This window comes from Marmota monax, unplaced genomic scaffold, assembly GCF_021218885.2.
Source record: "Marmota monax isolate L192 unplaced genomic scaffold, Marmota_monax_Labrador192_F-V1.1 WCK01_AAM20220418_F8-fsc00024, whole genome shotgun sequence".
In the NCBI taxonomy this organism is placed as follows: domain Eukaryota; kingdom Metazoa; phylum Chordata; class Mammalia; order Rodentia; family Sciuridae; genus Marmota; species Marmota monax.
This window is the reverse complement of record NW_026695224.1, coordinates 19805018-19818435: the sequence shown is the minus strand read 5'-3', so window position 1 is coordinate 19818435 and position 13418 is coordinate 19805018. Positions and strand designations below refer to the sequence as shown.

General features: G+C 41.2%; 1 protein-coding gene across 2 annotated transcripts in view; it reads left to right on the top strand.

Moving 5' to 3' along the window:
* The window catches only part of Ranbp10 (RAN binding protein 10), a 67447-nt gene that overhangs the window by 12962 nt on the left and 41067 nt on the right, over positions 1-13418 (top strand). For both annotated transcript variants that reach the window (XM_046434297.2, XM_046434296.2), the window contains exon 3: positions 10858-10910. In XM_046434297.2, coding sequence (XP_046290253.1) covers positions 10858-10910 — 53 coding nt within the window. The remainder of the gene's footprint in view (positions 1-10857; positions 10911-13418) is intronic.

The window sequence follows — 13418 nt, the reverse complement described above, 5'->3', positions numbered from 1 at the left end:
TCTCTGAGTCCTGCTGTGAAGTATTTCTGTCACTCTAAAACTCTTCAGATGCTTCCCTTCCAGAGGCAGGAAGGGAATATCAGACTTGTTATCAGAGGAGTCCCCGGTGTATGGTGTTCCCAGCTCTCTGTCAGGACAGGTGGGAGAGGACAGCAAAGGAATGTTCTTTTCCCTCTAGCTTGGTACATATCTGGAGAGTCAAGAGGTCCTGGTTTGTATGTCCATCCATTCATCCATTCATCCTTCCTTCTTTCTTTTTTTGTAGTCCTGGTGATTGGACCCAGTGCTTCATGCATGCTAGGCAAGTGCTTTCCACTGAGCTACATTCCCCAGCCTGTTTATTTTATTTTGAGATAGGGTCTCACTAAGTTGTCCAGTCTGGTCTCAAACTTGCAGTCCTTCTGCCTCAGCCTCCTGAGTAGCTGGAATTATAGGCATGGGCTGCCACACCTGGTTTCTAAGGTCCTGTCCTCTGTATACCACCAGGCCTGCTTAGATCATGGAAGACTCTCCAGTCAGAGCTGAGTCCATCTCAGTGCAACAGCGTCTCCTGAGCATAGGCTCAGGATCAGGAGGTGCCTTGTTAATCTTGGTGGTATCAAATCCACTGCTCAGCAAGGATTTTGACTGTTCCTGCGATTATCTTCTGAGGCACCTTATATCGTCAGGGAACAGACAGGCTCAGGGAACTGGTTGTACTGTGGAGCCAACCATGAAAGCCAAGTTCTCCAGTGTGTCCCCCATCACTAAAATGTTGCCTTGGGATGATCCAGAGAGAGTCAGAAGGGTGAGAGCCAACCATCTTCTTAGTATGTGGCCATCAAGTAGCTCCTAACATGATTTTTTAATTATCATAAAAGTAATTCTGTCAATTGTAGAGAATCTGGAAAACCAAAGAGAAAAAGAAGAATGTAAGCAGACAAGTGTGCTTGTGTCTCCATGTTACTGCAGGTTTAGCAATCTTGGTTATGTGGCAGAAGGGAGGAAGGTTGATAGTGTGCAGCCTGGGCCTCAGGAGCTGCCACTCCTTTCTGAAGAAGTCATTTTCCACAGCCCCAGTATAACTCTGGCTGCCTGTGGTGGATGGTGGCAGCTTCTGGGTGGACCTGTTATGTGATCAGCTGCCTGCTTTGGGTTTGTTCAACTGAGGACTTTTGCTGCCCACTTACAGGTGTGACTGCTCCTCCTCCAAATCATTCATTGTCTGATGAATCTCCATCTGGTTTGGCTAGGCAGTGCCTGTTTGCTGCCCTTTTCTCTCTGAATCCAGATAGGGTATAGGGAAGAGAGTTACTCTTCTTTTAGCTCCAGCTTACATTGTGGTTTGGTAGTGAAGGATAGAAACTGGTAAGTTAGAGGCTGACTTATGATCCTGGGCTTGAAGGGTCATAAAGAGCTTGTCTGCTGTCTCTCTGTACTTCCTGGAGGTGTCACCTCTCTGACAAGTGGTATTTCCTCTCCATTTTGCTGCAGTATAGAAGAAGGGGTAAATCAGATGGGTTTGCCTTACTGTCAGTCCTGCTGTGGGGTATTCCCCTGCTCCCATCCCGTCAGGCTCCTCAGCTATATCCTGCTACCTGAAAAGAAAGGCCAATGGAGAAGTGAAGTGTTGGGGCACCAGACTGCTTTTTCTATTCTGTTAGCTGCTCTGGGTGTGGGAGCCTTTGCTACCTCCCTTCCTGCAAGACTGTCTAGGACAGCCTGCATCTTCTGACGTTCCTAGTATAACCTCTCCCTTTAGCACAAGGAAGCAAATGCTCATCTCCTTTCTCCTTGGCAATTCCAAGTAAAGAGGCATTTGTTTTTAGATGTCCCAAGATTCAGGCCTTTGAGAATGACCTAATATACCAGATTGTGGAAGAGCCTACACTTGTGGAATTAGTGGACAGAATGGGGTCGTACAAATAGTCATCTACCATCTTTCCTTCTTGAGCACAAGCCCAGCTTCTCCTTTGATCCTGGGGAGTGGCTGCACTGAGGGCTCTCTGGACTCATGATAATAGCTGTTGAAACAGCTGTTACCTGAGAGGCCAAGTGGTGTGCCCATGGATCCATGGTGAATAAAAGGGAAGAGGTGAGATTTGAATCTGGAAGTGTTCCACATATTTGTTCCTTGCAAGTATGTTTCTTATTCAAATGTTGGTGCTTGCTGTCAGTGCCAGGGCTAGAGCAGAGCTGGGGAATGACCACTACTGATTTTGACTGAGCACTTTGGCTCCAGAATTTCCAAGTGGTCTCAGAGAATTGACTTTGCTCTAGCGACTGATTTTGCTGGGCAATGTCCTGGGTTTCTCAAGCCCCTCCCCTCCACAGTTAGTTCACTATGTTCTAGAGAACACTTGGCTCTGTCCACATCATTCTGTCCCTACTGCTCTTGTCCTTGTCTAACCCTTGTCATCTTCTACTGGGATGACTTTGGTAGTGTTCAGTTTTGCTTCTTGAATCCATTTTCCACATAGGGGCTGTTTGATCAGCTGTGCCCTTGCTACACCCCTTCTGTGGCTTCCCATTAACCTCCCCCAGAAGTTCAAACTCCTTAAGCAAGCACGCAGGCTATGCATGCACAGCCCGTTTCCTATTCCAGCTTTGGCTGTTTTTAGGTATGCCCAGCCTGTTACGCTACACTGTGACTCCTTTTTTGCCTGTATGCCTTCGTACATTCTGCTGCTTCTGCATAGCACACTCTGCATGGCTCTTCTTTTTCCTTTCATCTCCTTTACCAGGTCTTAGCTCAACTTTCACTTTCTTAGTGAGTCTCCCTCTTTGAGTCAGTAAACTTTGGTTCTCTGGCTCATCCCAGCTTGATACTGTCAGTACAGAGTCTATGCCCCCACCATTGTGTCCGCAGCACTGTACTGTTGTAGGATCTTTGTGGAAGGCAAGAATATCCTCAAGGTCTCTCTAAAGAGAAATTTATCTCAAATTTTATTTATTAATTTATTTATTTAGAGGAGGTAATGTTTATTAGAGGGCTCAAGGTTTCCTAGGTCTGTCTGTAGAAGGCTGGCTCCATTCCTCAGGGCTCTAGAGAAGCACCACTTCTAAGTCAGGCATGAATATCATCATCATATTAGCTTATTCATTTAGGTCACTTTGTGTTCTCAACTGATTTAGAGGTTTTAAGGACCATGTTAAATTCATCTTTGTCTCCTTAGTGTGGTTTCAGAGGTCTCCATCCATAAACAGCTCCATTCCTTGGAGCTCAAGGTGAGGCTGAACTTCACGGTGGAATGTGTGGCAGAGGGAAGCAGCTCACAGGATAATCAGAAAGCAGAGAGCTGCACTTCTTTTTACTAAATTATTGAACTTTAGCAATGACTCAACAGCTACCCAAAACTTGGTCATTTTCAGATGTCTCCAGTGATCACCAGAGGAAATACAGTTTTAGATGATGCTCTAGTGTTATTCTTTTGGTTCCTTAGATATAAAGGTAATACATTAGGTGACTAGGAGAACATGTTAGGGTTTGGGGTTTTCATTCTGCCCTTTCCTTATTGTTTTATTTTTGGCAGCCTAAAGTATCTCATTGCGGTTTTGATTTATTTTTCTTGAATGATTAGTTGAACATCTTTTTGTATCCTTTTTTTTCTGCGGATTGAACCCAGGGGTGCTGAATTACATTCCCAGTCCTTTTCTTATTTTTTATTTTGAGGCAAGGTATCACTAAGTTGCTTAGGGCCTTCTCCCTAAGTTGGTGAAGCTGGCTTTGAATTTGAGATCCTCCTGCATCACCCTCCCCAGTCACTGGGATTGCAGGCATGTGCCACTACATCTGGCATCCTTTTATGTACTTATTAGCTATTTGTATATTTTCTTTAGAGAAATATCTATATAAATCCTTCATCTGTTTTTTAATCAGGGTTTTTTGTTGTTGTTATTGTCGGAGTTCTATATATATCCTGGATATGAACCCATCATCAGATATATAATTTGTACATATTTTCTCTTATTTCATGTGTTTCCACTGTCGTTTCACTGTGTTGATAATGTTCATTAATGTACAAAAGTTTTAATTTTTTTTTTTTTTTTTAATATTTAATTTTTAGTTTTCGGCGGACACAACATCTTTGTTTGTATGTGGTGCTGGGATCGAACCCGGGCTGCACGCATGCCAGGCGAGCGCGCTACCGCTTGAGCCACATCCCCAGCCCGAAAAGTTTTAAATTTTGATGAAACCCAGTTCATCTATATTTTTTGTTGCCTGAGCTTTTGGTATCATATTCAAGAAATCATTACCAGATTCAATTTTGTGAAACTTTCCCCCTATGTTTTCTTCTATAAATTATATTCTCATTCCTTATGTTTTATCCTTTGATCCTAATTAACCGTTTTGACCTAGGGTAAATTTTTATATATGTATAACTTTGTTCTTTGTTTATGGTTGTCCAGAAGTCCCATCACTATTTGTTGAAAAAACTGCCATTTCCCCATTGAATAGTCTTATTACCCTTGTCATAATTAGTTGCCTATATGTAAGGGTTTATTTCTGGGCTCCATTTCCATTTTATTTCATTGGTCTATATATCTATCTTTATGCCAGTACTACTCTATTTGATTAATGTTTTGAAATAAGGAAGTATGAGACCTCCAGTTTGTTCTTTCTGAAGACTGTTTTGGCTACTCAGTGTCCTTTGGGATTCCACATAGATTTTTCTATTTCTGCAAAATACGTCATTGGAGATTGAACCTAGGGGCACTTTACCATTGAGCTATATTATCTTTTTTATTTCTTTATTTTGAGACAGGATCTCACTAAGTTGCTGGTTGCTGAGGCTAGCCTAGAATGTATGATACTCTCCCTTGTCCTTCTGAGACTCTGGAATTACAGGCATGTGCCACCGTGCCTGGCATGACATTGGGATTTTGATAGAGATGACATTGAATCTGTACATTTCTTTGAGAGTTATTGACATCTTAAATAAGATTAAGCCTTCCAAACCATAATCAAGGGCTATCTTTATATTTTTGTCTTTAGTTTGTTTTAGTAACACTATATTGTTTTCAGTTTGTAAGTATTTTGACTTCTTAAGATCATTTTTTTTTTTGAGAGAGAGAGAGAGAGAAAATTAAAATTTATTTTTTAGTTTTCGGCGGACACAACGTCTTTGTTTGTATGTGGTGCTGAGGATTGAACCCGGGCCGCACGCATGCCAGGCGACCGCACTACTGCTTGAGCCACATCCTCAGCCCTTAAGATCATTTTTAAATAGTAACTTATTAGCTCTAACAGGTTGGGTGAGGTGTGATGTGATATGGTGTGTGTATGTGTGTGTGTGTGTGGTAGAATTTAGGGTGGTCTCTTGTCACCTGTAACAGAGATGGTTTTGTTTCCTTTTTTCCAGTTTGGATACTCTTTCTTTTCTTTCCTTTTTGGTATAATTGTTCTGGCTAGAACTTTTTAATATGTTGAATAGAAGTGATAAGAGTGGGCATCTTTGTCTCCTAGGGTAGAAGAATTGCTAGAAGATAGGAGCCTAATCTTTTTGTAGTTTTAGAACATCCTACTTTTTTATAAAAGACTTACTATCACCTAATGTTTGAAGAGTTGGAACTTTTTCCCCTTGGACCATGACTCAGCTCTGGCCTCATTTGAGTATTTAAGTTGGGCTCTTGTAGAACTGCTCCCCGTGTCATTGATACCTGGAGGTGGCAGATTGCCAAAATGTGGGTAGGTGTTGGCTTCTTTTGGATGCTCTACCTTTAGTTCATCCACTAAGATTCTCCAGTTGAGAGACAGGGGTTTGTAAGAAGATTTCCAGGCATTCAGTAGGAAACACTATCCTACCTGGGGAGCAGAGAGTCTACAGGAAGGTGTTGAGGATTCGCTGCTAGAGGTAGAGGAAGCTTTTCCTGTGGGGAAGCCTGAGCAACTTGTTCTTGGGTGTTTTTTTTTTTTTTGGTACCAGGGGTTGAACTCAGGGGCACTTGACCACTGAGTCACATCCTCAGCCCTATTTTGTATTTCATTTAGAGACAGGGTCTCACTGAGTTGCCTAGCGCCTCGCTTTTGCTGAGGCTGGCTTTGAACTTGCTATCCTCCTGCCTCAGCATCCTGAGCCGCTGGGATTACAGGTGTGTGCCACCTTGCCTGGCTTTGTTCTTGTTTTTTGAGGTGCGGGATCAAAATTAGGACCTCATGTATGCTAGGCATGTTTGCTACCACTGAATTATAACCCTATTTCCCTAAGCAACTTGTATTTAAAATTTTTTTTTTCTTTTTGCAGTATGGGAGTATGGAGATTGAACCCAGGGGTGCTATACCACAGAGCTACTTCCCCAGCCTTTTTCATTTTTTTTTTTTAATTTTAAGAGAGGCTCTCGATAAGTTGCCTAGGCTGGCCTTGAATTTGTGACCATCTGCCTCAGCCTCCTGAGTTACAGGTATATAGGGTGTACCACTGTGCCTGGAATAACTTGTATTTTAAGCACAGGTGCTTTGGCGGTTCCCACAGAGCCACCCACGGAACATTGCAGAACCAGAGACCTGTCGCTGGTGACCAAGCATAAATCTTCTTGGATGACCCTTGACCTACCCTATTGCACTAGATTTAAGCAGTGAAGGGTCACCCAGGAATCATATATCAATATAAGCTCTCACCTTAGAGTCAGGAAACCTGTATGCCAGGAGTGTGACCACATGCCATGTTGAACAAGACTGGATGAGTGTTGGCATCCAAGTCTGGGAAACCTCTTGCTATGTTGCCCTATGTTAGATTGATGACTGCAGGACAGTTGGGGTTGTCTGCTGCTTGGTCAGCTGGGACATCAAGGGAATGGAGACCAGTTTTGGCAGCCTCTACCATGTAAAGTAGGAAGCTGATTATTTGGGCTGCAATTTTTCTGGGAAAATGTGCAAGATTTAATTTAATGGGAATCCTGCCAGCAGGCTTGCACAGCTCCATCTCCTGATGATTTCTGAAGCTGGCCCCTTCTGGCAGGCAGTTTGTGTGTTTCTGGGAAGGGCTAAGCAGTTCTGTCTAGTACAGGCTGTATGTTAGGTCATGTCTTTGACCTTTAAGGATCCAACTCTGTGTCCCAAATGCTTTTAAAACAAAACAACAGCTATGCACCATGGTTCACACCTGTAATCCCATCTACTCTAGAGGCTGAGGAAGGAGGATTACACGTTCAAGGCCAGTCTGGGCAATTTAATGAGCTCCTGTCTCAAAATAAAAAGGGCCAGGGAGTGTAGCTTAGTGGTAGAGCACTTGGCTAGCACAATCAGGGCCCTGGGTTCAATCCTAGCACCACCAAAAAATGAAACAAACAAATAAACAAAAAAAAAAAACCCCAAAATATGTATTTTCTTTGAGCTATGGAGTTCCCTCGTGGAAATACTATTTCTTTTCCTTTCCCTTAAACCCTGTGGGCCAGGTTATTAGGGCCACGTATTTGTCTGTCTTTGCCCGGTCTCTCTATCCAGCGTGATGGGGATTGCTGTTTTCAGAGGACGGTGTTTGGGTCAAAGCCTTCTCTCCCTGTTTGGTCTTCTGTTTGAATGATAGAGGCTTCTTTCCCAAAATATGGAGGTGCAGCCAGCCAGAAAAAGCAAAAGGACATTTACTGCAGATAAGGCACTGGCAGGGGCAGGGGTATCATGGTGTGAGGACCTTGGGAGTGTTAGGGTTAGGAAACAGCTACATAAGTGTGTAGAGCACAACGGGGGAGCAAGATATAGTCCAAGATGGAGAAATATTTGTGGAAAGATTCCTTGCAAAATTTTAACAGGGACAGTCAGAATGTGAATGTATAACCATTTAGAAATAGATAAATTAAGGCAACCCTATGCAATATTTTTGGTACCAGGGACGCTCAGCCCATTTTATGTTTAATTTAGAGACAGGGTCTCACAAATTGCTGAAGCTGACTTTGAACTTGCAATCCTCTTGCCTCAGCCTCTCAAGCTGCTGGAATTACAGGCATGTGCCAACATGTCAGGCTTATAATTGCTTTTTTATTTTTATTTTTTAGTTGTCAATGGACCTTTATTTAATTTATTTATATGTGGTGCTGAGAATTGAACCCAGTGGCCTCATATATGCTAGACAAGTGCATTACTTGGGTCAAAGCCTTCTCTCCCTGTTTGGTCTTCTGTTTGAATGATAGAGGCTTCTTTCCCAAAATATGGAGGTGCAGCCAGCCAGAAAAAAGCAAAAGGACATTTACTGCAGATAAAGCACTGGCAGGGGCTAAAACCCCATCCCCCTTATAATTGCTTTTTTTTTAAAAAAATATTTTTTTAGTTTTAGTTGGATACAATACCTTTATTTTTTATTTTTATGTGGTGCCGAGGATCAAACCCAGGGCCTCACACATGCTAGGCGAGTGCTCTACCACTGAGCCACAACCCTAACTCCATACTTTTTTTTTAATATCTATATATGTCAATGGATCTTTTATTTGTTTATATGCAAAACTGAGGATCGAACCCAGGGCCTCACACATGCCAGGCAAGCGTTCTACCACTGAGCCACAATTCCAGCTCTTTATTTTAAGTTTTTTTTTTCTTTAAAAATTTTTTTTAGTTGCAGATGAAACGATACGTTTATTTTTTAAATTTTTTTTTAATGTGGTGCTGAGGATCGAACCCAGTGCCTCACAAATGCAAGGTGAGCATTCTACCACTGAGCTACAACCCCAGCCACCTTATAATTACTTTTTAAAAATAATTTTTTTAAGTTATCAATGGACCTTTATTCTTTCTTTCTTTCTTTCTTTCTTTCTTTCTTTCTTTCTTTCTTTCTTTCTTTCTTTCTATCTATCTATCTATCTATGGTGCTGAGAATCGAACCCAGTGCTCACACATGCCAGGTAAGTGCTCTACTACTGAACCACAACTCCAGTCCTAAAAATAATTTTTATGTGATAAAATACCCATGAAATTAACCATTTTAACCATTTTTTTAAAAACTGGGTATTGAGCTCAGGGGCACTTTGCCACTGAGCTGTATCCCCAGCCCTTTTTATTTTTTATTTTAAGACAGGATCTTGATGAAGTAATTGTTGAGGAGGGTCTTGCTAAGTTGATGATGCTGGTTTCAAATTCATGATTCTCCTGCCTCAGCCTCCTGAATCTCTGGGATTACACTTGTATGCTATTGCACCTGGCCATTTTAATCATTTTTAAGTATACAGTTAAGCCACATTAAGTGCATTCACATTGTTATGCAACTACAAGGCTACACCTCAGCTGCCTCCTTGAATGGAGTTTTGGGGGGTCTTGAATATTCTGAGCACAACTACTAGTTGACAGTCATGTGACTAGAATCAGGTGTTATGTGTGAATTTCTGCTATTTCACTCTTAGGAGGTGATAACTTATTTCTTGGGGGAAATTCCTATTTCTTTGTTTACTACAAAAACAGCCCAGCTTGGAGAACACTTGCCTCAGTACTATGAAAAAAGAAAAGAAAACAAAAAAGACTAAAAAATATTCAATTCCTTTTTTTGGACTGCCTCTCTTGCCAGTCAGACATCTTTGAGAGTTGCTGTAGCATGGGCCCTTCCTTGTTGTGGATAATTTAATTGCTTAGGCACCTGAGGTGGGAAGAGTAAAGAGGTCTGGGGGGCTCATGCCGCACCACCTCCCAGTTTTGTATCATCTAGGAGGCCAGTGGTAAATGTATAGGGGATGAGTAATGAGGTTTTTTTAGTTGTTGTTGTTTTCTGGTACCAGGCATGGAACCCAGGAGTGCTTAACCACTGAGCCACATCCCCAACCCTTTTTATTTTTTATTTGAGACAGGGTCTCACTGAGTTGTTTAGGGCCTCGTGAAATGGCTGAGGCTGGCCTCAAACTTGCAATCTTCCTGTCTCAGTCTCCTGAGTTTCTGGGATTATAGGCATGTGCCACCATATCTGGCAGGCAATGAGTTTTGACATACCCAGAGAAGCTTTGTGTGAGAGGTTTGACAATGTAAAAGAGATCAGCCTGGCAGTACTTTTTCTATGTCCTGGTCCTTGGTGCAGAGTAGCTTGTCCTTGTGGGTTTTAACCTTGTGTTACTCTGCTAATCACAACATAGGATCAAGCTATTATATTTAGGTACTTCTTAGAAATAGGTTCTGCTTGCCTTAGCTGGAGCCAAAAAAGCCAACCAACTAGAAACCAGGATTTCAAGACACTTTTCTCTGAAGCCAAAGCCAGTGGTTCATGCTTATTCACACTGCCTCCTGTTTCTCCAGCTGTAAAGGCATTAAGATGCTTTCCATTAGGAAATTAAAATGTATAAGCTGGGAGTGAAGCTTAGTGGCAGAGTGCTTGCCAAGCATATGTGAGGCTCTGGGTTTGATCCCCAGCACTGCCCCCCCTCCAAAAAAAAAAAGAAAAGAAAAGAAAGAAAGAAGAGAAAAAGGAAGGAAGGAAAGAAAATCAAAATGTAAAGGTTATCTTAAAGCCACTAGCATATTGAGTCTACATTCAACTGGTTGTGGTGGCATACACCTATAATTCCAGTGATTCCAGAGGCTGAGACAGGAGGATTGCAAAGCCTCAGCAACATAGCAAGACCTTGTCTTAAAAAAAAAGAGGGGCTGGGGTTGAGGCTCAATGGTAGAGCACTTTCCTGGTGTGAGGTAGTGGGTTCAATCCTTAGCACCATATAAAAATAAATAAATATAATAAATGTGTAATGTCCATCTACAATTTAAAAAAAAATTAGAAAAGGTTGGAGTAAAACAAAAACAAAAAGCTCAGTAAAAAGCTAGAGCACCCTCTAGTACTATCCTCCCTCTTCCCCAAAAAAGAGTCCACATTCATTGCTTTTCCCATTTTTTTTTCTGTCTTCTAACAAATATTTGAGAAGGGAGATCTATAATCACTTGATAACCAGAATTTTTTTGTTTGTGCTTTTTTGAAGGTACATGGGAATAGGACTCTCAGCTCAAGGAGTCAACATGAACAGACTTCCTGGTGAGTCACTATTGCAGAGAACGTATGTTTTGCTCTCCTGATCCATCCATTAGAGTTACAGCAGCAGTTGAGAGGCTGGGGAGGACTTTGTTTGCTGGGTGCCTATCTCAAGCCAAGCCATTGAGAGGAGGATCCTGAAATTGGCCATTGGGCTGAGATAGTGTGGCTTTCCATTCCAAAAATTAATTAATGAGTGATTGTCATTCATGGAATTTGAACTGTTTGCAGTCAAAACCAAGTGACCTGAGCTTGCCTCCATTGAGGATACACCTTAGTAGCTCTCGCTCTCATTGACTTTTGCCTATCAGCCTGGGACTCAGACATGTCCTGGGAGGCATGTACTTCAAGCCTGGCTTCTTTGTTACTACTCTTTGTTAAAGACTTTGATCTTTAAGTGGCTTCCCATGTGGAATGTGGTTGAGGTGATTTCTGAACAAATAGGTAAGAGTTAAGATGTCTGAGTTTGTAGCTCTTGAGTTGACAGCAGCCTTGGATTAGTGAAATGCTGTGGACCTGTAGATGGTTCTTTTCTACCAGCCCCATACCTTTTCAACTATTTTCTGCCCAGTGGGGCTCATGCCTGGTCCTGGCCTAAGCACAGCTGAGGAGTCAGAAGCCTCCACAATGAGCTGATAGGTTCCAGATGATGGCCCTAAGTCCATTTGTCCCTTGAGTGGCAGAAGTGACATATTGTAAACTGCCCTGATATCAATGTGGAGGTATGTAAAGATTTTATGATTTTGCCCCGACCCTCTATTCTTTGTGCTGTGACACAGAGAAGGCAACTAGCTTTCCCAATAGGGAATAACACCTCAACTTTTATGTCTTTTCCAATTTATGTTTGATATCCGCCACAGATTTGTCTATAATTGGATGATTTCAAAGACTGGCAATTTACATTTGCTTAGGATTCAATTAATTGTCAGGAATCTGACTTTTTTTTTTTTTTTTAAACTGTGATCTGAGTGAAAGCTAGTCTTTTGTTTTTAATCAGAATGTGCATGGTAGGTTTGACCTCTTCATATTGTGTGTTGCTGTTCTCTGTTATACAAGAGCTCAGTGTGCCCTTTGAACTTTTATTCTGCTTTGGTAATAGAGAAAAGAAGCTTTTATGGCTTAATATATAAGTAACTATTAAAGCCTGTTATTGCATGGCGGTATAAGCAATCCTGAATTGTGGCTAAATAAATTTTTGTTAAGTTGCCCAGGCTGGTCTTGAAGTTGTGATCCTCTTGCCTAGCCTTCCAATTCTCTGGGATTACAGGTGTGTGCCATCATGTGCCTGGCATGACTGTACTGTTGACGGGGCAGGACATTTCTTTTCTTGCTTCTATCTTATATTTTTTTTTATTAAGGATAGTGCTGGGACTTGGTATAAATACTGAGGCAGGAGGATTGCAAGTTCAAGGCCTGCCTGGGCAACTTAGTGAGATCCTGTCTTAGAATAAATAAGGGCTGGGAATGTAGCTCATTGTAGAGCACCCCTGGGTTAAATCCCTAGTACTGCCCTTTTACCCCCAAACAAAAAAAGTCAGCTGGGATTCTGATAAAGATGGCATCAAATCTGTACATCATTTTGGGAAGTATTGCTGTTTTAAAAATATTCAGTATTCTGATCCATAAACATGGGATATTTCCCCCTTTATTTAGATCTATTTTAATTTCTTTCAGCAATGTTTTATAGTTTTCAGGGTGTAAGTTTTGCATTTCTTTGGTTCAATTTAATTTTTTCCTTCCTTCCTTTTTTTTTTTTTTTTTTTTTTGTGGTACTGTGGTCCACCTCAAGGCCTCACATTTGCGAGGCAAACGTTTTACCATAGGCCTGTCAAATTTATTCCCAAGTATCTTACTCATCATGCTACTATGAACATGTTTTCTTAATTTCATTTTTGGGTTATTTATTACAAATGTATAAAATAGAACTTATCTTTTTAAAAAAAAACAACACATTTTATAGTTTTTTTTAAAGTATTTTTTAAGAGAGAGAGGGAATTTTTTAAATTTTTTAATTTTAGTTTTTAATTTTTTAGTTTTCGGCGGACACAACATCTTTCTTTGTATGTGGTGCTGAGGATCGAACCCGGGCCGCACGCATGCCAGGCAAGCACGCTACCGCTTGAGCCACATCCCCAGCCCCTAGAGCTTATCTTTATGTATTGATTTTTTAAAAAACATTTTTAGTTATAGATGGACACAATACCTTTATTTTATTTATTTTTATGTGGGGCTGAGGGTTGAATCCAGTGCCTCACACCTGCTAGGCAAGTGCTGTACCACCAAGCCACAACCCCAGCCCCATTGATGTTTTATTAGAGTCTTCTTTGTATGTTGCAGAATTCATCTTGCTAGTATTTTGTTGAGGCTTTATGCTTCTGCTTTTGCTTTCCTTATCCATCTTTCCTTTGACTATTATTACATTATATCCCCTCATTCTAGGTATAATTATGACATCATATTTTAATATTTGCTAATAAGAGTAAATGCTTATCATTAGACATTTCTTTTAGA